Genomic DNA, 25,509 nt, shown 5'->3' with positions numbered 1-25,509 from the left:
AAGATCCAACTGTGTGTTTGTTAACAGGGTCACTATTATGGCTGAAACAATGACTATTACTGTGTTGAAGTTTTGGAAGGTTTAAAGGTGCATATATTTAGTAAAACATTACTGTGCAGTAAAAGTGGGCTAAAAAATAAATAAATAAATCACATATCCTGTGGAGCAAAAACACCTTTTCACATACACAGGAGTGTAATAATCCAACAACTTGGATCTATGCCTCAACTGAAAGGCAACGTTTGATATGAATCAATTCAACAAACTAATTATAAATTGATTATTATTGGAAAAGGACACACTGGGGTGTAAAAACCTTGTATGTGTTGCCTTATAAATAAACATATATTTTCTTGGAAGCCTGAGCTTCTTAATTCCGGTTTCTTACTTTTTTGTGAGTTTATTTAATTTATATTACATTTTTAAAACATTTAAAAAAAAGAAAAGAAAAAAAAAAACATTTTTGTTTGTTAGAGCAAGAGAATTTGATTCATATGCTGGAAATATGCAGGTCATGAACAAAGCACTACAACCGCTCCTGCAATGCAACGCTTCAATCCACAACCTATAGCTGCAAATAGTTTTTTTAATGTAGCGTAACACAATGATGCAGCCCACATGATTGGGTAGTTTATAAAAACAACAGAGAAACAGTATTGGTTTCCACTTTCTTCTTGTAATATATGTAAAGTAAAATGATTTTCCAGTCTTTCAACCCAGTTTGGGTAAGTCTGTACCCATGATACCTACAGATTCTTGTTCTTGCTGGACAAGACTGGAACCTGCTGTGTTCTTCTACTGTTGCAGTTGATGTGTTGTGAATTCTGAGATGCTTTTCTGCTCACCACCATTGTAGAGTGCTTATTGTAGGTACAACAGACTTTGTCAGCTCAGACCGTTCTGATCATTCTCCCGCGATCTGTCTCATCTGCAGACCCTCTGCACACACTATTTTTTTTTTCCCCTTCACACTCTCCCAGGAGATCAGCAGTTTCTGAAATTCTCAAATCAGCCCATCTGGTACCATAACCCAGAGTTAAGTTTAGAGATTATATTTTTAATATATAAACAATACCAGAAGCTCTTGACTTGTAGCTGTTTGATTTTATGCACTGTGCTGCTGCCACATGATAGGCTGATTAAATAACTGCATGAACTGCATCACCAACAGCTACCAGTCTAGGAGTGTGAAGACTAGCACATGCTTCCCTCAGAGACATGTAAATCCAGCCAACTGCTGCTCATATGCTACATCACGGGGCAGCGCAACACACACAGACGAAAGTTCGATCCGCCCCCGATTGGCTAGCGACACTCTGATTGATAGGGCAGAGTGAATATGCCAGCCCTCGAGGAGAGAAGATACACGTTTGTTCTCTTGGACACTGAGCCAATTAAAAGCTGTGGGATTATTTTGATGCAGTGTCATAATCTCCAGATGATAGGGCTTTGAAAAACAAAATGATCAAACAATAGTAATGCTGAATTATCAACAGGATCATGTTGATATTAAACATCTACATATAAAATAACTGTCAGTGAGATAAGACAGTGAGACTTCTCGCAGATCCTGCTCTTTCGATATTTGTCAGAAATAGAAGAAATGTGTCCTTATGCTGCCTTCTGAACGATTCAGGAGCTCAAATGCTAACAAAACATCCAATGTGTCTACTATAGTAAGTGGAAAATATTAATCACGGCACATAATAAGACTCTATTATTACTAATATTATGTGCCGTGATTAGTATTTTCGACTTATTGGAAATTGGAAATGATGCCTCTATTCATTTCTCAGTGGATCGATATATTCTAAAAAGCACACAAAGCCAACACAGCAGCCCCCCACCTCTCGCTCACCATGCTGCTGTTCTGAATGCTAGCACATTGAAGAGGGCAGCTGCAGCAGAACAGAGCAGAGACGGTTGATGAGGACAACAGCGGGCATGCTGTGTGCAAATACCTCATCTTCAAGGCAAATGAGCCCGGCAAACCAAAGGTTACCATCAAGCCTGTATGCAAAAGCCGCCCCAGAATGAGACTAATGAAGAGTGCTACCAAAAAAAAAAAAAAAAAAAAAAAAAACTTGTTGGATCTTCAACTTCAAAAGTCCCGATGTGCAAGAAAACAGGACCAGAATGACCGTAAATTGTAAAACTCATTTTTTTTCATCTGGTATCAGATCGGTACAATATCCACATGGTTAGAAAATCAGGAAATCATAAATTTTCTGTTTCTTTTTAGATGATGTAAGAGTAAGAATACAGCAAAGCAAATGTCCAATGTGAGGACTATCCAGTAACTATAATAATACCTAAAAATATTTAATCACATGTACACTTAAAGAATAAAAAAAAAAACAAAGAACATTAGAAATAAAACTTATGGTTTATTGTCTATTCAAAACATCAGTAAATAACCAAGACTAGCTGTAATAGAAGTTCCCATCATCTCCTCAGGCACATGTTAAACCTTCAGTCAAAGAAATCAGAATTTAAAATCCACGAATTTTAAATAACAAGCATTTCTAAAGACAAAGTTCTTTTTTCCAGAATGGCTTCAGCAAACAGCTGTATCATAAATGATGTACTAGACACTAAGCACAAAAATGTCCACTCGACATTAGTGCATGATTTTTTTTTAGTAGAGTAGAATCTCCTCAAATCGAGCACTAACAGGGTTCAACTAACCGGAAGCGTAAGCCGTTTTCCAATCAATGGCCAATTGAGTCAAATGCATGTAATGCAACACCACTAGCTTTAGCAGATCACGCTGCATTTTTAAAACGTTGATCACACAATATGAGATAATGTAAATGACGTTTGTAAAAATGTCCACCAAAGTGTTGTCGGCCATTTTGAAAATCTTTTCTCATCCAGCGTCAGTGCCAGATAGTCCCTCCCCCTTCCGAAATGCAATACTTCATGTTTCAGGAAGAAGAGCACTTCTTCTTGTTGGACGTTTCAGTGTGAACACAATACTCATGCTACGTATACTTCAGGACGGTGTTGCATAGTGCCCATCAGTAGGAAGTTTCGCTTCTCCAAGGCGTCTATTCTTGAATAAATGTGACCGGGCATGCCTTCATGTGTAATGGTCGATCACATGCTTGGTGATGTAGTGAATCTGCTGCGAAGCTCTGCAACATTCACTTAGCTGTGACGTGCACTACATGGCAAACAAATTACAGCAATTCAGCTATTTCCTTTGGTCTGGAATGATGCCATATTAGGCATGGAAACCAGCTGAATATTGTTTCCACAGAATGTTGAGGCCAGAACAGTGTAAAGTATCTACAGTCTTTGTAAAAAATAAATAAAGAAATAGCAACAAGGCTTAGCGCATACCCTAAATTCATCAATCGTTCAGCTATCCTTTAGGAACCCCGTCTTCTAAAAGTGCACTGACAATTGGCTATACAATATATCGCAAGAATTACATTGCTAAATATTGCTAGTGAAGGTTTATCAATACAGTAGCCACAAGATGCTGTGAAATAAAGCCGAATAAGGACGGGACCTTCTAAAGCACCTTATTTTGGACGTAGGTTAAGGCTGCATCACTGGTATCCCATAAACCAGTTAACTACATAAACCAGTTAAGACATTTCATTGGCAGACAGACCTACCTCTCAGATACTGATACAAATAGTACAAAAATATAAAAAAAAAAACTTTAGCAATTAGTGAATGAAAATTTTATATTGGCACACACCTAAGGTTAGCAAGAACATCAAACTTTGCTTCTTACCAGTTTGCTGTAATGGTACTTGCAGTAGCCACAGTATTTGACGTTGTCAGCATCCGAGCCTTGCTCTTCACACAGCAGACCAGCAAACTGAGCGCTGCAGAGGAAAAAAAAATGAGCCTGTTATTTTAGGAGTCCATCAAGTAAAATAATCCCACAAAGTTCAGAAGGCACGCAGACAACCCCAGGGAAACACATCGTATATTATCTCATTCACACACACTTGTTTTTACAAGAGTACAATTTCTCTGTTCAGATGAGGAGATTTGGACAGTGATGCTAAACTGGTAGCTGCAAACTTTCTTTATGTTATGCTGTGTTTGACTAAAAACAAGTTCGGCACGTGGCGTCAATTCGATATGGCTGCTAACGGCATGAACATAATCAGTGTAGAGAGTTGTAACATTATCAGCTGTTCTGCGAATATTAATAGCCATCAATCAGAGCAGTTAGTTTAGTTAGTTGTTCCAACTTCCCACTTCTAAGTTATATCAGACACGGCAGAAGTATTAATAATAATCATGGATAATTTCGTTTACTATTCATTCTTGATTTGGTTAATTATTAATTACTAATTCATATTACTTAAAAATGTATATAAAACATATAAAACATTAAAATTATGAAAACAGACTTTTTTTGGAAGATGGACAAAACTACTGAGAGTAAATAAAGCTTTGCTCTAAAATTAAACTGATTGGATAATGCGTCACAATTTCAGTATTACGTCATCAGGCATCTCAGAGCATTATGAATAAGCATAATAAGTGATGCTCATATTTCTTTTTAAGTAAACCAAAGAAACTTGTCAATCAATCAATGTAGCTAAGAGTAACATAAACCTGCTAGAGCATCCCACTGACTCACCAAGTGACGTGAAAAGCTTGGCGGCAGCCATGTTTGTTACAGGCCATGCAGGCTCCGGTGGCTGCTTTACTCTCACGGCCTTGCTCTTCACAAATGTAGCACGTCTGTAGGAGAAAAGAAAAAAAAACACACTCAATCAATGCTGGAACACAGCTGAAAGCACACTAGGTGCGAAACGGTATCACATTTTCATATAGTACTGAAATAACTTAGTCATTTTTTGTTTTTTTAAATACAATATTATACTAAAATTGTAAACCATGACAATGTTTTGTTACTCTCAACTATTATTAGAGTGAAGTCCATGTAAGTCACTATAACGCCTCTTTTGTACCTGATAGTTCATGTAAGCGACTGATTTCTACTCCTGTTAACCAAAAATACAGGTATTTGAAGCCAAATAAGGCAAAGGATCACCAAAACAGGATAGCTGAAGATTAGAAAACAAGTCCGGATTCTGTGCCTCAGATTTCTGCTGCTGACTGACAGAAGTGGAGCACAAGGTTGTTGTCTGCTGCTGTAACTCAGCTTCTTCAACATGTACTTTCTGAGATGTTTGACTACATATTTGATTTTCCACAGCCTTCCTTTCAGCTCGAACCAGGCTTCATTTCAGCTTGGCTGTTCTATTCTGACCTCTCGCTGCCACTCACAGTACCGTACTGTGTAAACTCTAAGGAGTCTCGTGTGTGGAAAATTACAAAATTCCAGGAGATCGGCGCTTTCCGCCACCAATATCCATGCCATGAAGTTAAAGATCACAGATCATATTATTCTCCTGTTTTGCAGGTTGATGTGAACGTGCAATGAAGCTCTTTACTAGTATGTGATGATTTTTATGTATCGTAATGCACCCAAAACAAGTAATGAACGAGTGCAAATGTATTCCATTTAAATATACAATATAGTACATAAAAATAAATTTCATACAAGATCAATAATCCAATTTAAAGGAAGTCTGGAAGCAGCCAAATGTAATACAATACAATTTAGAGCTGCTTGACTTGTGGATAATACAATACTAATATGCAAGAATTTTTATTTTGTATTAAAAAAAAAAACCCTTCAATTTTGGGAGGATTCCACAGAGTTCACTAGGACTTTAGAGGTTCACTTTAACGTTTCTGATTAAAATACTGTTAATAAAAGCCCTGTGTCAATCAGACCTACACAAAGATGCCCGGATCCATTGAGTAAACACTGAACCTTTGCCCGATACACAAGGTATTGAGTCATTCCAGTCAGATCGCAAATACGGGGTGCTCCGATTCAAATTTGTTAATGCACACTGTAATTTCATGGCTGTGAAAAGCTGCTGATGTGGTATATACAGTGCAGCAGCAAGAAGCATTGTGTGTTTACTGTGACAGCATCGGCAATTTAACAAGCCTCTCTAAAGCCCATCTTGCTGGCACGCCGATTATCAGGCGAATAATGACTACGCTGTTTTAAATTGGCTCGCAGTGAAGACTCAATTACCGAGGAAACTGAAAGCGTTTCATCACAGATTGAATATTTCAAGCATGAGATTAAACTTGCACTTGTAACACATCACATGCAGTGTCACATATTGCTGACTGCTTGTTTCATCACACTGCCTGGGCTGGAATTAGTTCTACCGTGAATCTATCATATCGAGATAAGAAATATGATAACGCAAAATGATAATCGTCCAAACTAATATCACGGCTTTCTGTTTTGGCTTCATTCAGCACTGGAGCATTAGTGTGAGGGTTTCCTCATATAAATAAAGAAAAAGGTTCTTTTTCCACTATTTAAATTCAAATGCATATTCTGAAAGAAATGACTTATTGTAACTTGTGCTATTAAGAGAACATTTATTATTAATATAATGATTATTTAATTTCTAACGCATGCATTCACAGCCGTTCTGAATATCTAAAAAAATGCCCAACAGGATTAAATAGATATCACACAGAGGTGAATTTTCTCTACATAGCTTCTTTACAGTTATACCATGAACAGTAATGATGCACATTTTTAAAAAGGCAGACACATCTCTGTTTTAGTTTTGACTTTTTTGTTGTTTTGAGACATTTTAAAATATGAAAATATTAAGTGAAATCTAAGACCACTGATCACTCATTAAACCGTAACTTGGTGATTTTGAACTGTGTTAAGTGTGAGAATATTAGAAAAATGGCATGATATCTGCCCCAACACTGATGTTAGATGTTTTACTAAATCAAAGCCTGAGAAAATAGTCCTAGACATAAAGAAGCATTCTTTAAATTATATAGCTGAGATTTGTTCTATTTGTTCCTCCCTCTCTCCCTCCCTCTCTCGCTCTCTCTCCCACTACCTCTCCCTCCCTCTCTCTCTCCCTCCCGCTACCTCTCCCTCCCTCTCTCTCTCTCCCCCTCTCTCCCTCTCCCTCTCCCGCTCCCTCCCTCTCGCTATCTCTCTCCCTCGCCCTCCCTCTCGCTCTCCCTCCCTCTCACCCTCCCTCCCCCTCTCTCCCTCTCCTCCTCCCTCTCCCGCTCTCTCTCTCTCCCTCCCTCCCTCTCCTCCTCCCTCTCTTCCTCCCTCTCTCTCCCTCTCTCCCTCTCCCGCTCTCTCTCTCTCCCTCCCTCCCTCCCTCTCCCTCTCTCGCTCTCTCCCTCCCTCTCCCTCTCGCTCTCCCTCCCTCTCTCTCTCCCTCCCTCGCTCTCGTCCTCCCTCTCTTCCTCCCTCCCTCTCCTCCTCCCTCTCCCGCTCTCTCTCTCTCCCTCCCTCCCTCTCCTCCTCCCTCCCTCTCCTCCTCCCTCTCCCGCTCTCTCTCTCTCCCTCCCTCCCTCCCTCTCCCTCTCTCGCTCTCTCCCTCCCTCTCCCTCTCGCTCTCCCTCCCTCTCTCTCTCGCTCTCCCTCCCTCTCTCTCTCGCTCTCCCTCCCTCTCTCTCTCGCTCTCCCTCCCGCTCTCTCTCGCTCTCCCTCGCTCTCTCTCTCCCTCTCTCTCTCTCTCTCGCTCTCCCTCGCTCTCTCTCTCGCTCTCCCTCGCTCTCCCTCCCTCTCTCTCTCGCTCTCCCTCCCTCTCTCTCTCCCTCTCTCTCTCTCTCTCCCTCCCTCTCTCTCTCCCTCCCTCCCTCCCCCTCGCTCTCTGCATTTAATGGTTGTGAGCTCACCTTATTGTAGCGCTCATGAGGGACGGACTGTAAAACAATGGGCTCCATGGTGGAGACGTTGGCAAATTCCACCTCTGGGATGTAGAGCGCACAAACCACATGAGCCCAGCCTGAAAGAGAGGAGGAAAAACAAAAACTGCTGTGTTACCAGGTCACTGTTCATACTAGGCAACAGGTTATACAACAAACAAATCCAGTTAGGGAGCAAAAGTAGATTTATATAAAGATTTCTTTTCATAAGAATCCATTATGAATCATTAATAAGCCATAGATAATTCATCAAAAAAGTGTTTATATATTGCAACGATTTCTTTCATGCTTTCCTTTTCCTGGGATTAAAACATTAATAATATAGTCATAGATAATTACTAAAACACAGATGCCTTTTGGTTTAACATGGTTCAGAGCCACTCAAGGAAAATATAGCAGTTCACTATGTTAATACACTCACTGAGAACCTTTGTAATATTATTAATTCATAATAATTACTAAATCGTATTTATTCTGTACTACCATAGTGGGAAATAAATTTAAAAAAAATTATATATACACATACATACATACATACATACATACATACATACATACATACATACATACATACATACAAGAATGTATACGTTTGTATTCATGATTTACACATTTAATATATTATAAAGCTCAGTGTTGGCAATATCGATTTTTATAAGCTTTACGCATTTTTTTTTTAATTAAACATTTTTTTATTCATTCTTTTTAGCAAATCAAAATAATATAAGAACAATAAAATAATCTGAACACAAACATAAGCATTAGATTTGCATGAAATTAAAACAAATCCAATGTAAACATACAAAGCATATTTTTTTTCTAGGATTTGAAATCTAGTATCTGAAATGCTATAGTATATTCCCCAGGAAATAGGAAAGACAAAATCAACATGCATGGTTCCAATAATTCAAAAGAAAAATTCAAATAAAGAGTAAATAAAAAGGTCATGATGTCTACAAAGGTAATTAAACACTCATCCACAATATATGACCTCTTAATACTCAAGCAAAAAATTCTAAAACAACTTCCTGAAGATTCCACAGAACATTCCAGAAAGTACTTCCTTTCATTAGCACTAAATCAAATTTGGAGGCAACCGGGGTATTGTTAACCCTTTAGTCCTTCTGCTTATCTCTGTGCTTTAGTTCAGCTTTAACCAACATATAACTCAGTGTATGGTTTTATAGACTGCTAAATAAACAGACAGAAAGGTTTACTCTTAATTGTTGTTATAAAGATGGTGAATGAAAACTTTTCTGTACACAAAACAAAAAAGACAACATTCCAGATCGCTGGACAAACCAATCCGTTTTTTACATGTAGGTATTTACCTCAGTAGCAGGTAACTAAGCACAGTGAATTTTTGTTATTCAACAACACAAACATAAAAAGTACAGAATACCACAAACAGGCGTAAACTTAAAAGTGAACCCGTGACCTGTCTTTGACCTCGGACAGGGAGGGGACATGGAGGTTTTGAAGTCCCTCCAAGAATCTTGCAGAAGCCTATAAAACAGGGCAATAAAAAAACCCAAACACACCCCGAAGAACTTCTCACCCCATCGCATGCACTAGGCTGGTAAGATTTCAGAGGAAGGAGCAAACAACGATAGAAATCCTGTTTTTCAGGAAAACCGTGGGACATAAAAACGATGCCGGTTTTTAACGAGTCTGAAACAATTAAGGGATTTGAAAAGAACAATAAAATGAACAATAAAAACAAAACTTTAGGAGTGTTTTTAAAGCATTGTAGAAAACTTATAACAGATACCCAAGTATCTATAAACTGAAACAAGTACAAATTTTGCAGATTATTTTATACCGTGTCCACTGGAAGAGAAAACTTCAAACCACCCACACCGAGCAATTACTTATGCTGGTTCAAAAAAATTTTTTCCAACCTCTAAAATTGATCTAGAAATGAAGTTTATGCTACGATCCCATTTCTCAGCTCTGATGTTACATGCATTAGTGAGTTTAATATTTGTTAGCTTTAAGGATTAGGCTAATTCTGTGTTTGCATCTATCATTAATGAAATCAGTTAAAGTAATGCATTGGTGTTGGAGATTAAGATAACAGGCACAAAAACTGTTTAATCGTTCGGTAAAAACAAAAAGTTTGGCGAAAGTATAAAATTTCCATTTCCATTAATACTCCTAGAAACTACTAGAATCATAATGCTTAATGTATCCATGTGTCAATCACCTGCTATTTGCTAACTTTTTCACTTGCTTATTTCTACTGCAGTGATGATATTAAGTTTGTGGTGTGAAGAGCTCTGCCGACTGAGAAATGGCACAAAACAAAAAATAAAATAAAATAAAGAAGAATTTAAAAAGCATGAGCCTGGGGGTGAACCGATGTCTCCCTCATGGCTGTTTAACGGCTTTGCTCACACTGAAGGAGGCATGGTCGAGCAGCTGTGCGTCCACAGCGGTGTGTTTACAGTCTCAGCGTTGGCCTTGCCGTGAACCCAGGCCATGAAGAAGGGAAGTGCACTAGAAGTGCACTCACAGCCCCGCTGTGACCCCTAAAACACCGCCCCATCATAAAAAACAAGGGGCGAGATAAACACACACTCGCCCCTCCCATTGTCAAAAAGGAAAATAAGCAGGAGAAAACCACAGTGTGGTGTGTACGTGGTGTGAGTGCATGCTTTAATTTTCATACAAGCGTGCGAACCCTGAAGCCACTAACACACTGGCTTTCCCAACTAAGGAAATTAGTCATTATTTTATCCCTTATGATATGATTGTGACTGTTGCTTAGGTTTATAGGTACAGACTATTAACATAAGCATTTATGTACGTAAATGAGATCATGAAAGCGTTTAACAAATGACAGGAACACAAATTAGAACTTAAAGCAAGATTTATCATACTTTTTTTGCAACAATATATTGTTTTCATTATATAGATTAAATCCAGACAAAACAGGCTTCAGCAGTATAAATTACACACCTACTTCCCTTCTCCAGGAGAAAACTCTGAATGAAAAATAAAGAGATTTTAAATGCTAGATAGCAATATAACAATAAAATTTAAAAATAAATCGATAACTTGATAAACAATTAGATGATATCAATTACATTGCAGTCTGTAATGTATGGTGCACCGATGAAGCCAAATATTTTTGATCACAAACAAAATGTGATTTCTTGTACAGCCCTAATATGAGCCATAACATGCATGAACTAATGCTTTCTATTGAAAACGATGGTTACAATCATTTCTTTTGAACACAGCACTGGGGTGGTCCAGCAGACCAGACAATGAGGATGCAAACAGAACTCAGTTGAATGTGATGGTTAAAATTGAAGCATAGCACGCAATCTTTTCAGAATAAAACTCAACCTAATTACAGGTATAAGTTTAATTCTGATTACAACAGGAGAGAAACATGATCTTAACCTTCGCCTTTCCCGTTTTTTTATTTACTAGTCCATTAAAGGGATTTTATCAACACTCATGATAATGATCTGAATCATTTTAGGATTAACTGTAAACATTTAGAACTAGTGATGCTGGTGTTGACAGGTTAATTTGTTAAAATCAGTTGCATATTAAACATCTTAAGATGTTTTTTTACTACTATGTTTTGTTGGTTTGACTACTAAAAATCAGTGAAATTCAAAACTCCAAAACTCCCCAAAAAATAAAATAAAAATAAAAATAAAAAACATAAATAATAACTCAGCTTAGTATTGTTCTGTTACAGGAATTAAAAAGCCTCTATGCCTCAAATAAATAAATAGAAATATTGTTGTATATGTTTAATGAATGTTTGTGAAATAAATCTCGGCTGAGAGTGTGTGTAAAAAATATTTTACAGATGAACCAAGTTCGAATGAATCTACAATAATTATGCTAAATATCACATTTATATCATTAACCTGTTTGTTGCCACATGTCTGGTGGCCTCACCGCACAGCTCGATGCCCTGTTCAAACGGCTCTGAATTCAGCAGTAGAACTTTTTTCTTTGGACAAATTTTACAGAATGGTTCTGAATGGCCAGATAGAAATTGGTGAAGGCCAAACTTTCTCTCAAACAATTTTCATTCTTCAAGAGACATTAAAAAAATCTCTTTTTCCACAGAACTGTGTTCATTGAAAATGAATTAGCACACAAATTAACTGTTAAATACAAAAAACTGTCAAAAGTACTCTCTCTAGACCAATACCTTCTTTTTGTTTAAAATATTAATATAAAAGTATTTAACCAGCTAAACCTTCAGCAGCAGAGTGCAACTAGCCAAGCAAGAAGACATGATGAGAAAAATGGTCACTATTTCTTCATATGAAAAAATAAATAAATAAACAAAAATAAATAAATAAATACTCATACATACAAACAAAACCAAAACATTATTAAAGCCAACATAATATATTGGAATTAACCCAATTGAGTTACTACTATGGGACTATACATTTCAGAAAGGAATTAAAGATAAACTGGAAACTCCAAATAAATAAATAAATCTATGAAAATGAAGCAGCCTTACCACCATTGTCGGTCCTTTTCAGAGCTCCGTCTTTGTGTGGACAAAGCTCACATCTCTGCAGAAGATGAGAAAGATAAACTGTGAGTATGTGTAAAGCAGAAAGCAGGCTTTTTATTACAGTGAAAAACAATATACAATTCTTTCTCCCATCCATTTGTTTATACATATTCTAAAAGAATAGGAAAGTTATTTTAATATTGCCTATTCTAATATTGGTAGATTCAAAATAAGAGCCCATTGCTTTACATACCAAAGAGCACTAGACTAAAAGTTTCTATTTTATTATACATAATGAATTAATGAGCTCAGGGTGTTGTGGGAAAAGAAACAGCGTTTGCCTTGAAAACTCAAACTGGTTTGTGCTGGTCTGGCGCTTCTTTGGCTGGTTGATGAACAAAACCCCGCCAGTAAAACTGGCCTTGCTGGTTGATGGCTGAGAACCAATAGGCATTACTTTCGTTTTAAGCAGTTTTTCTAGCAGGGACGGTTTTCCGTAGCATTTCTGTGGCTTTGAGCTTTACAGCCCTATCAAAATGCTTTATCTATTAAAGAATTTAGGTAGCAAATGATGGAAAAAATTAAGAAAATGCAATAACAAAACAGTTGGTTAATACATTTCTGGCTTCTTGTTAATGTCAGTAATAACAGAATTGCTCATCAGTGATAACCATGACGATGGCAAAAGTCCTAATAAAAGCAGAAGAAAAAATTTCTTTTAATCACTGGCGTACATTTCTGGACAGGACGACATCCTGATAAAAACATGAATATAGGGTGTCGGGGTGGAGTAATAATGCAGTCTTCATAAATGTTTGTATTTATAAGCAGCCAGTTGTGCATTTAAGCTTACTTTACGTAAGTGATTCAAAAGTAGTAGTACCCTATGCTTTATTAATGAACAAATACTGTATTTCTATTTAACATTTTCAATCCAGTTTCCTTCGGTTGATACAGTTGCACACATCAACATTTACATCAATGTGAATTTGGACAGAATGAAGAATTCTAATAACTAATAACATAACTAATAATGTTTAACGTCGTGAGCTTCCGATTCTCCAGCTGTGTGCCAAGGAACAGTAAGAAAACAGAAAGACAAACATTCACTGTGACAAGTCTGCGACTTAATAATTAAGCTCAACTATATTTTCATTGGTCCAAGAGACCAAAGTCCCACCTTCTTGTTTTCTACTGGCTCAGAAGAAAGGTTAACAGATTCACCTTCATGTAGTTGGTGCAAAGTGTCACACTCTTTCCCCCTTCAGTAAAATAATTTCATCACCAAATGAATCGCATTCATGTTCAGTATGACCACTGAATTAACTGAAAAATAGAAAGCTCCTGTACAACCAAAAGTCAAAAATTATGTCAATAATTGGGGATGTTGATACTGCTGCATAATACACTGTAGCTAAAAGATGCTTTACATGTTTCCTATGTTATCTAAGAGCTTAGAAATGTTTTCTCAGCTTCTCCCTGTCCGGGGATGGCACAGTGAATCATGTGGTCCACATATTTGATTTGGCACAACTTTTACGCCGGATGCCCTTCTTGACGCAACCCTTCCAGTTTATCCGGGCTTGAGGCTGGCACTAAGAGTTAACTCTTCAGTGGCTGGATTAGCTCCCTGCCCGGGAATTGAACCGGGGCTTCAGCAAAGAGAGCAATGGATCCTGCCGCCGGACCACCAGGAAGCAAGAGCCTGGATAATGAGTCTGAGGTTATTAAACCTTAAGTGCACAGATGCACTTATAATGATATGGCTTGCCTTACAGGTACTGCATACATTTGGTGCAAATACATAAATTACCAGAAAAAATATCAGCACGGGAAGTTTCCTTAACAAGATTCCGCTTTAAACTGCTGCTTTGTTTTATGCTCACTAAAACGTGCAATGCTGCTGAGCTCTTATAATCATTATGCACATGTCTAACCTTCAAGTATTTTGCATATGGCTGAGGGCAAAAGTTTACATAGGATAAAGACTCTCCAATTTCATGCTTCACAATTCCACACATTTTATGTTACCAGGGATTTCCTGCGGTACTGTGCATTCCAGTACTTTTAGAAGAAAAAGTATCCCAATTCCTTTATTATTCATATACACGTAAGACATCTGGGTTCAAGCTGGGTGCGAAAACATCATTTTAAGATATTTTAGATGTGTTTACATTGCTAGCAGCCCAGACAATGCCTTGGTGGTGATAACTGCATCAAACCTGCAGCATGACCAAATTAATTGAATTCTTCTTACATCAATCAGATTTGATGCATTTCTCTGTACATTCACAGCCAATGTTTCTGTCGACTTCTGAATTCATTCTGCTGCCTCCATCATGAGTTACATCATCAATAAATATTAGCGAGTCTGTTCCAGAAGCAGTCATGCAAGCCCAAGCCATGACACTACCGCCACCATGCTTAACCAACAAGTTTGCATGTTTTGAATTATAAGCAGATTCTCCCTATACATTTTTGCCTTTCCATCACTTTGGCAGAGGTTAATCTTGGCTCCAGAGGTTTTGTGGCTCATCTCTGTAATTCTTTGTGAATTCCAAACTGGCTCTCTTATTTTTACTGCTTATGAGTGATTTGCATCTTGTGGTTTGGTCTTTATATTTCTGCTCTCCAAGTCTTCTTCAAAAGGTGGATTATGATAATTTCACCTCTGCCCTGTGGAGGTTGTTGGTGATGTCACTGACTGCTGTTTTGGGGGGTTTTCTTAACAGTTTTCACGAAGTTTGTTTGATGTCTAGTTGTTTTTACACGTTCTTTTTCAGGATTTTTCAAATTGTTGTATTGGCTTTTCCTCATAATTGTGCAATAACTCGGCTCGATTATCCCACTTTTTTCAGGTGCACAACAGCTTGCTTTTCTCATATAGACAGCTCTCTGGTCTCATGTAGGTTTATACTTTTTAACAACAAATTGAGTCCTTAAAGAAAAAAAATAAACCAAGTGTAGACTTTCAGAGCTGTAGGTCAGTCAGGTTTGTGGGAAATTTTAGTATTTGCAGGGAAGTTTAGTTTGGTTTCTGAAAACATTTCACACACAACATGGAAGTAGATTACAAGCAAGGCCACTAAAATGTCCAACTTCGAGAATCACTACTAAAGCACACATTGACCTCACATTTCAACTTATGAACCATAAGTAAAGAAGGCCGCCAGCCACCAGCCAACACAGATCACAAATAATAAGCAATAAGATGCTGTGGAGTTTTTTTCAATAATGTAAACTCAACAGGCTTTAAGGAGTCATGGTTGATTCTGCTCTAGTGGCAGATGTGTTATTCAAGCACCAGGTGATAATGACACTTTGTAGTGTTAACTAACAGATTTTAATACTTTTTCTGCTGTAAAATTCAGCTTTAGATTGACCTACCATCTGCCAAAACATAGGACAAGCTGGTCAAGTTGACAGAAAAAAAACATTTGCGTTTGTCACTACTAATACAACACCATTGAAAGTTGTTTCAAGGAAAAAAAAACACAGCAGCAAGGCACAATCTCAAACACATATTAATCAATTTAATCAAGAAAAGGGGACGTTGGAATATAGCAGCCTGTGTTTTGACAGCTGGACAGGCCAAGCTTTAGAGAGTGTTTCAGAATAGTTAGTCGAAAGAACGGCTGTCCTGTTAATGATTGATAACTGCCCAAATTAATACTGATTATTAGATTTATGCTGTTAGAATGATCTGGGTGGTCCTGTTTTCTCTCAAGGCAGAAGCACCAATGCTCCTCGGGTTCCCGTAAAATTCTGCATAACATTCAACCGATGTTTACAGATTACAGTAAGTCACACTGTGTCCATCAGTGAGTCTGTGTGACATTACTGGAAAACTGGACATGTCTTGAACATTTTTGGAAAGTATGGAAAATGTCTTGGCTGATTATGGACTTTTGGAATAACTGGGACTTTGTGCACATGTGAGTTTTCAGTATAATCTTCCTTTAAACTGGAAATACTGTACACATACAAGTGTAGATCGGCAGGACGGTAGGAAAGAGCACTAGCATTAGCTTTGCAATAACATCTTCAATCCAGCAAAATATCATCAAACTTAACTCCACTTGCTTATTCAACTAATCCTGTTTTTTGGTTTTGTTTTTTTTTACCGGATATGGTGTGCAAGATGCAGCAGCTTAAAAAACCTTTACTTATCCCCAAAAGTGATCTAAATTTGAATACTCTGACCTTCATTTTCCAACTCTTGACCAAGACAGTTATCAGGTCTGGACAGGGTTTTGGACTGGTCATTCATTTAAACGAATACATGCTGACTTAATGGATGCTTCCAAATACAGAGAACTCACCACTCGTGCTGCTCGCTCCTGAGATTCACATTTTCTGCAGAACCAGGGACCAGTTGGGACTTGGACAATTCCATAACAAGCTGAAGACCAAAGAGAGAGAATTAGTTTAGAGGACATGAAGGTAAAAAGGTTGTTCGTTTTAAAAACAGCAAAGTGAACACGTGGTTATGATATAAACAGACCAGAATGCTCATGACAAAAATGTTGTTTCACCACGAACACTTTAATCTCATCACTACATCAAGATATACCAGTCACTCAACTGACATTGCTTTATAGCTACAATCTCAAAAGATTAAATGTGACAGTGTTGGAGAGATGTGTAAATATGGTTTATGAGTGATTGATGGTGGAAAAGTGAGCAAGTGACAGACATCAAAATTTCACTACATTCTAGTTTATTGGATAGCAATAAGAATAAACCTTTGTTTTCCAGTTAGAGACAAATAAATGTTGTAATCATCTTTGACCAACACTGACAAACATACAAACATGTAAGTCGCTCTGGATAAGAGCGTCTGCCAAATGTGTAAATGTAATGTAAATGTACATAAACGTACCATATCAGCTGTGCTTCAAACAAAATGACATGCAGGCTACAAACAAATCAGGGAAATGATTATACTCAGTTTAAGCAGTGCAAAATAAGGATTCTAACTTTAACGCAACCTGCTGACACATTCAAATAATATTAACAAATGATAGTTTAGAACCTTTTTTTTCTTGTCATCATCTGATTTGATGTTTGTGCACGAGACATTCCAAGAAATGCACTAAATAAATTTACACCAAAACAAAATAAACTCGGTAAGGTATATTTACATGTACAGCATTTGGCAGACGCCCTTATATCCAGAGCGACTTACATTATCTCATTTTTATACAAATGAGCAATTAAGGGTTAAGGGCCTTGCTCAGGGGCCCAACAGTGGCAACTTGGTGGACGTGGGATCGAACTCACAACCTTATGAATGGTATTTCACCATTTCAAACACATAATAAAGGAATATAGATGGCATTTAAAAGGAGTTGATAGAAAAGTGAAACTTCTGTGGCTTAGAAGTTTATAAGTTTCAAGACTCCAAGGTACCTACATATGATCAAGTGCAATTTGTAAGACCAGATGTAATAAAATATACAAAATTATTACAAAAATTGAGCATTTTTAGTGTGATGATAAGCCTATAACCATGATATTTTAGACTTAAAGAAATTAGGTCATTTAACATGAAAACTTTAACTTACAGCATTCACTTTTATAGCACGTGCACACACGTGACGTTACAGGAAATCAGATAATGTAAAGAGAATAAAACACTTTGATGTTAAAGCGCTGAAAGGGGAAGTGGTGGAAAGAGAGAAATGTGAAAGCAGGCTGAGATATACAGAGCCCAGAATAACTGACCTACTAACCCATCTAGGGATTTATGGATAATAAATAGCTTTATAACAACAGGTCATGGCTTAATTAACAATATAGACAATATCACGTGGCACATCACCTAATATAGCAAAAAAAACAGCCATACAGTTCACTATTATTATTATTATTATTAGTTACATGTCCAGTTTCTATCATGTCAATGTAATTTATTCTACTTTAGCAGCATGATTAGATAAGGATTCAGTGACAATGTTAATAGTGTTACATAATATTTACCCAGAACACTTAAGATCACATTAAGAAATACATTTAATTTACAATTTAATTAGAAAGCTAACTAAATTAGTACACAAACAGCACACATATAGCTTAAAAGCTGGCCAGTGTGCTTGAATATTAAAAAAAACCCTTAACAACTAGTCAAATGGTTACAAGTTACGTCGGTGTCAGTTCTATATCAGTCAATATTTTGTTGCCAAAACATGTGGCAGTATCTTAGACAACATGCATTTTTCCACACGCGTATTCGAACAAGTCCCTCCTACTCCGCTACGATTCGTTATTAACTGCCGGTCCCCTACTCTGTGATTGGTCAAACGTCACTAGATGAACGTTGAACCAATACAAACGAGTCGGCGCGTTTGGACGGAATACGGGTGGAGAAAAAAAAGCAAGCGCCTAGGTAACTAGCTAGCTAGTAAGCTAGCACATTAGCTTAGCATATGGAAATTAACGTATCGAAACACGACACAATCAAAAACACAACTGAACCAAAGTGAAGTTCGTAGGGTCGCTTTAACATTTAAATAGAAGTGTTAAAAACAAAATGGTGATTCAGACCTTGATGCACGGCGACATTACAGCCGTGTCCGTCGCAGTAAACCAGAGGATTCTCGGCCCAGCCTCTCTCATCAGAACAAACACAGCAACCCCCGATCATCTCCTTCATATTAGCGGCCAGATAGTCGCTAAATACCATCTACATACAGAAAGAAAGTCCCCAAACGTTTATATCGAATGTGCGTCACGAATATCTAAAATCCATTTGGATGAAAAGTCCATATTTGATGTCGTCTCGTTCACAGTAGCGTCCGAACGGGTCGCAGAAAAAGGCCAAGAAAAAGGTGAAAACAGACCAATGAAGACGTCTGTATCGAGTCTTTGTCCGTGAATCTGATCCCACGTTCGAGAAAAAGTCAAACTTGTTCGTGTTTACTATCTAAATTTTTGCTATTTTTGTTTTGTTCAACAACACACAAACCCGAAGGCTCTCTGGAAGTAAAAGCGCCATGTGCGCATGCGCATGAGGAGAAGGTCTGATTGGTGGCAGAGACAGCAGGCCTCGAAGTGTAGAAGACCAACATATAATGAATCCTCATCCATAGTCAATCCCCAAACATTTTGTTTTGTTTTGATTAGAATTTAATTATTTATTTACTCGATTTCTGCATTATGATACGCTGTATTTTAGTTTTTATTCATTTTCTTTTACTATCGAAGAGGACAGACATACTGAATTCTCTCTTATTCAATTACTCTATTTATAATATATATAATATATATAATATGTAATTACAATCAACTTTAAATTTTATGTTAAAAATATTGGTCAGTTTTGTTGTTTTTTTTTATTTTACTTTTATTTTACTTTATATTGAAATTAAAATCAACTTTAGATTTTATGTTAAAAATATTGGTCAATTTTGTTGTTTTTTATTTTACTTTATTGTTTTACTTTAGGGGGGCACGGTGGCTTAGTGGTTAGCACGTTCACCTCACACCTCCAGGGTTGGGGGTTCGATTCCCGCCTCCGCCTTGTGTGTGTGGAGTTTGCATGTTCTCCCCGTGCCACGGGGGTTTCCTCCGGGTACTCCGGTTTCCTCCCCCGGTCCAAAGACATGCATGGTAGGTTGATTGGCATCTCTGGAAAATTGTCTGTAGTGTGTGATTGCGTGAGTGTATGAGAGTGTGTGTGTGCCCTGCGATGGGTTGGCACTCCGTCCAGGGTGTATCCTGCCTTGATGCCCAATGACGCCTGAGATAGGCACAGGCTCCCCGTAACCCGAAGTAGTTCGGATAAGCAGTAGAAAATGAGTGAGAGTGAGTGAGTGTAGAACTGGACATACAGAAACATCTTGACACAACAAGGATAACTAAGCTGTTATTGTTTGTTTGATGTAATTATTGCATTATGATAGCCTCTGTTTTAGTTTACTGTTCATTTTAAGTTTTATTTAATCAAACCATGTTTCTCATATCTGTAACTTCAGGTGCACAATATCGTATCACTTTTCTTTTTAGCTCTTTATTAAATAAGGAGGAAAGACTTAAAGTAAGGAGTTACAGCATGAGCTGGAAATTATGTGTGTATGAATTTCAGAAATAGTTGAACAAGAACAAGCACAATTTCTGTTGCAGCCTCTGGGACAACATGACAATGTGAAAACAACAAATTTCATTCTGCAAGTCAGCTGGTGACATTTGTGAAAATTGAACATTCATTCGTTCATTCATCCATCCATCCATCCATCCATCTTTAGTAACTACTTTATCTTAGTTATGGGGACACCGTGGATCCAGTGGATCTTTTCTGGGAACACTGGGTGTGATGTAGACACACCCTGGATGTGCCGCCAGTGCATAGCAGAGTACTATGCATACACACCGTTTCTTACTTTATTAAACCTTGCCAATTTAGCATAGTCAATCCATTTACTGTCATGTTTTTGGGAAGTAGGAGTAAACCCACTTGGACACAAGAAGAACATTTGAAAGTCCACACAGATCATAAATCTTGAATAAAAAAGTAATGAATAAAAAAGAACGTGAGACGTTACTACATGGTATATTAAAACTGGTTCATGACATGTCCATACGGTACAATGCATCATAATTAAACAGCTTGACTTAAATAGGAACTTCTAAAGAGAAGTAAAATCAAAATAATGGCTTGTAGCTTTAAAAGGTTGAACATACATTTTTAATATATGTCTCCAGAAGTGACTGTTTTGTCCATCATGTTTTTAAAAATTTTATAGGATTAAATAGCATTATGGGATTGCCTCAGACAAGGCTGTAGTCAATTCTCTTTCCAATCTGTCTAAAATAAGGAACCTGATAAGATAGCTCCATATGACAGTACAAACCAGAATACTGCAGATACTATTGAAAATTCACATTTTCATTAAATTGAACAAATTAGTGATTGCCAATCCTGCTCCTTGACATACAGCTTCCTACAGTATTCAGTTTCAGTTGGGATTATTCCGTATTGAGTAGACTGATAATCTGGAGGAGATAAGTTTGTTTTTCAGGATTTTTTTTGGAAAACAATTCCAGACAACATTGTGAAATAGCTGTGTTTAGGCACATAGGGGTCATTTATGCCAATGACAATTATATATAGTAACTCAGCATTCACATTTATGTTTTTCATGACCAAAATAAATACAACTAAAATAAATATACTGCTTGTCTGGAATTCCAAGTAAAGTTTGAAAATGTAGTCTGGTCCATATTATGCCTATTTGTTTATCAGGCATATTATGGATACAGCCGGTTTCACATCACTGTCATTCCTTGGTGGTAATGTTGGCCCAAAAAGAGCCTTAAGCATGACCATCCCTGGGCCACCACTCATTTGCTGTAGTAAATCTCAATGAACAGGCCTGGCACTGGTCTACCTAAACTAACCTGCTATTAAAATAAATGAAGGGATCTACACCAAGATTCTTCCCCCTAAAATGATGGGTTGATGGGAGTTAAACCTAGTGGGTCATTTTAAAGTATTGTGAACAGACGGCTTTATGAATCCTTTCCTGGCAAAAATAAATAACTTTTGGAAATAACGATAAGGGCACAATGCAGCAGAGGCATCATGAGTCAGTTAAACACTAACCAAGATCATTATCATAATATTCTAATGTTTGTGTTTAAATATTTTTATTTTTAATTTTACACAATGATATACAGTATTTTGCAAGCATACATTTCAAGTTATTTAAACAAAAATATAAAACTTTGCAAAAAGGATGAAATGAAGTGAACGCATAAGAGTAATAGCAATACCAATTTAAAACAAATACAAAATGTATATAAAATAAGCATGAAAAATGCTAAAACTATCCAGAACTCAACCCAGCAAAAACTAAAAAAGGACCAGATCTAGTCAAACAAATTTGTTATTTAGAATGTTTAACATAAAGTGTTCACTGATAACAAAGTGCATTACTGAAATGTTAAATCGAAGTGTAGTACAGGAAGCCCTTCATACCACTCGCTATCAGACTATACAACTCATCTTCACATTCCTCCACACTCTCACTCACTCACTCATTTTCTACCGCTTATCCGAACTACCTCGGGTCACGGGGAGCCTGTGCCTATCTCAGGCATCATTGGGCATCAAGGCAGGATACACCCTGGACGGAGTGCCAACCCGTCGCAGGGCACACACACACTCTCAGTCACTCACGCAATCACACACTACGGACAATTTTCCAGAGATGTCAATCAACCTACCATGCATGTCTTTGGACCGGGGAGGAAACTGGAGTACCCGGAGGAAACCCCCGAGGCACGGGGAGAACATGCAATCTCCATACACACAAGGCGGAGGCGGGAATCGAACCCCGACCCTGGAGGTGTGAGGCGAACGTGCTAACCACTTAGCCATCTGGGGTAAAGACAGGTATTCTGTCTTTATCCCAGATTCAGATTTGCTAATCGATCCCCAGCCTTGACCAGCAAATAAAGGTGCCAAGTCTTTCACAAATGGCCCTTTTTAATACCTGGTCAGATAAAGCAAAAGCTCTTTCTCCTGGCATCTGAAATAACATTAATTATCTAGACAAGAAAACTATAAATTGTTCAAAAACTTAATATGTTAATTAACATATTAGCTTGCTAACAAGCTTGCTGATAACTACATTTAGTAGACATTCAGTGTATCTTTAGTGCTTTTAGAACACCCACACACACACACACACACACACACACACACACACACACACACACACATATATATGTGTGTGTGTGTGTGTGTGTGTGTGTGTTTTGCTGCAATGTTTGAAAAAACACCACTACAGATGTTTCTTTTTTTCCTACACTGTTCCCAGTTAGTTAAACATTTCTCTTAAATGTGTGCAGGAACATTGTAAAAATGTTTAAAAACATGATGTATTTTCTCAACCAACAACTGAAAGTTGCTAGGATCTCATCATTCATAAACTTTTTGATGGAAATTTATCTACAAATCCACCCCCACCCCAAAAAAGAATAATAAAGGAAGCATATGTTTTGTTTGGGACAAAGACATTTACAGAACGACTTTTTGTTTATAAGAAAGTTTTAGTAACATTAAGATATGCTTTAATTTTTTTTTAATTTGCTTTATTCGGATGATTTAAATTTGTTGCATTTTTATAGACATTATTCAAACCTGAACATAACAGTAATCTATGTAGGTTTTGTATGCATAAACATCAACCCTGCCTTCTAGTGAATACCAGACCAGTTTGCTGGCTTGTGTGTGTTCTGTCTGATAGACACTGTGGGTGTTTTCTGTGTGGGATTGTTTTAAATTGGGGGTTTATTTTAAAGTGTGGGTTGATGCTCATCCTGTGTACTTAATGTCCAAACCCTGTTATTGTAGTAGCAATAGTAGTAATTATTTTTGCTCCACAAAATTATAAGCCAAAATGTCTGGTTGCTCTAACACAGTGCTTGCTATGCTGTTCTACCAAATAATGTCTACAGAATATGTTGTGGTGTATTTTGAAAAATATACTGTACAAAATTATCTAAAATAATATTACCATTAATATGGGGCAGCTATAGATCCATGAATACAATTTTCTTTTTTCCCCACAATGGGAAAAGGGAATGTTGTCTTCAGTTTAGTGACATGTGACTGAGATCAGATGCTTAAGCTTGACCCATAGGTGCTGGTTGTATTCTTCATTTTTTTATGTATATTACAGTGTCTAAAGTAAATAAAGCTTTAATTGAGGCCATTCAGGCTCACCATAAGGACAGCACTTAGAACACGGACTTTAATAGACTTGTCTGAAAATACTCATCTGCATTTATATAATTCTAGATTTTCTATATCATCTTCGCTTTCCTACCTGTACAGTTAAAATTTATTGCAATTTTTGTTTTTTAGTCTATTTTGATGACAGACAGTCGAAAAAGTATTTCACTGCATGTTGTCCTGTGTATGTGTAGAATTTGGATTAATACAGCATTTGTGTTCTCGCTATATAATACATCTAAAATCATTATCTGATTTATTCACTCATCTTCTATATCCATTTATTCCTGGTCAGAATCAAAGTGGATTCAGAGGTCAGTTGTGGGCAGAATAGGATGGCAGTCCATCACACAGCACCATGTACAAACATTCAGACATACATAGCCGATCCACCTACAGAAATGTGTTTTGGAAATGGAAAAAAATGTAAAACCCAAAGGAAATCCACTCAAGTAAATATCTGATGTGTAAAGTGTCAACCAAAACGGTCCTTTTCATTTCTAAGTATTTTCAGTCCTGCCACTGGCCTTTATTGCGAGCACAAAGCTATAATGCTCACTGTACTTCACAGATGTGATCTTGAACAAAATTAAATACATTTAAACAAAAGATTGCATGTTTCATATTTAATACGGAAAACAGCTTTACATGGATTACAGTTCATATAGTCACTAAACAGTCTTAATAATGACAATACAATCATTAAAATACAAAGGATAAATCTTTAAGCAGGACTACAATTCAACCAGTTTACATTAAAACTCAAATACCAGATTAAAATAAACCTAGATATTGTAAATTCAAGCCAATTATAAAAAAGATTTTAGTATTTCTTCACTGATCTACATGCACATACCTACCTTCTACTTGTGGTACCTGTACAAAATGATACAGGCATGTACTGCTCTTGGCAACCTTGGGTTGTAAATTATTTCTTGACTGCAGAGAAGAGTCAGGAGGTGTGGGCATGTAGTGCCAGTCTTTATCCGGTGCGCACGAACAGACCAACACATACACCAGCAAATGAGGGTTTTCTACAAATGTCTGGAAACTCCACTTGTTTCCTCATATTTCAACATATTTCCTCATCAAATTTCTTTACACTCCTTCAGAAGCTAATAATAATAATAATAACAACTCTCCAAGTTTACTTTTGGCCTTTCCGAAATGCCTTATGCATTAACACAGAGTGCTGATGTTAGATCTGGTATCAATCCAGGGACCAACTTTTAAGAAGCATTCAGCATTTCTACCAGTTTAGAATTAAAGTTTATCAAAGTTGGGAGTAAAGTATAATGTATGCTTTTACAAATTATAATTCTGGCTTGAAAAGGAGGTTAAGCTCTTTAATAGGGCAGCTTACATCATATAGACATCATCACAAAAATGGGTACTTCCATGACACACTGGACAATCCACAACTGTTCACACACCCGGTCACATACTACAGGCAATTTTGAGATGTCATGCGAGAAAAGGGGACCAGTATGCACACTTATGTTCA

General features: G+C 37.2%; 1 protein-coding gene across 9 annotated transcripts in view; it reads right to left on the bottom strand.

Annotated features, from left to right (window-relative positions):
* Nucleotides 1-19,292, bottom strand: part of mllt10 (MLLT10 histone lysine methyltransferase DOT1L cofactor) — a 60,356-nt gene extending 41,064 nt beyond the window's left edge. For all 9 annotated transcript variants that reach the window (XM_060862250.1, XM_060862252.1, XM_060862251.1 and 6 more), the window contains exons 1-6: nucleotides 18,812-19,292; nucleotides 16,588-16,667; nucleotides 12,269-12,323; nucleotides 7,735-7,844; nucleotides 4,613-4,716; nucleotides 3,749-3,842 (exon numbers count right to left, since the gene is read on the bottom strand). In XM_060862250.1, the coding sequence (XP_060718233.1) occupies nucleotides 3,749-3,842; nucleotides 4,613-4,716; nucleotides 7,735-7,844; nucleotides 12,269-12,323; nucleotides 16,588-16,667; nucleotides 18,812-18,950 (582 nt within the window). In that variant the 5' untranslated portion in view covers nucleotides 18,951-19,292. The remainder of the gene's footprint in view (nucleotides 1-3,748; nucleotides 3,843-4,612; nucleotides 4,717-7,734; nucleotides 7,845-12,268; nucleotides 12,324-16,587; nucleotides 16,668-18,811) is intronic.
* Between the last annotated feature and the right edge of the window lie 6,217 nt (nucleotides 19,293-25,509).

Source organism: Tachysurus vachellii, chromosome 25 (assembly GCF_030014155.1).
Source record: "Tachysurus vachellii isolate PV-2020 chromosome 25, HZAU_Pvac_v1, whole genome shotgun sequence".
Classification (NCBI taxonomy): domain Eukaryota; kingdom Metazoa; phylum Chordata; class Actinopteri; order Siluriformes; family Bagridae; genus Tachysurus; species Tachysurus vachellii.
Note: the sequence above shows the minus strand (reverse complement) of the source record. Positions and strands in the feature narration are given on the sequence as shown.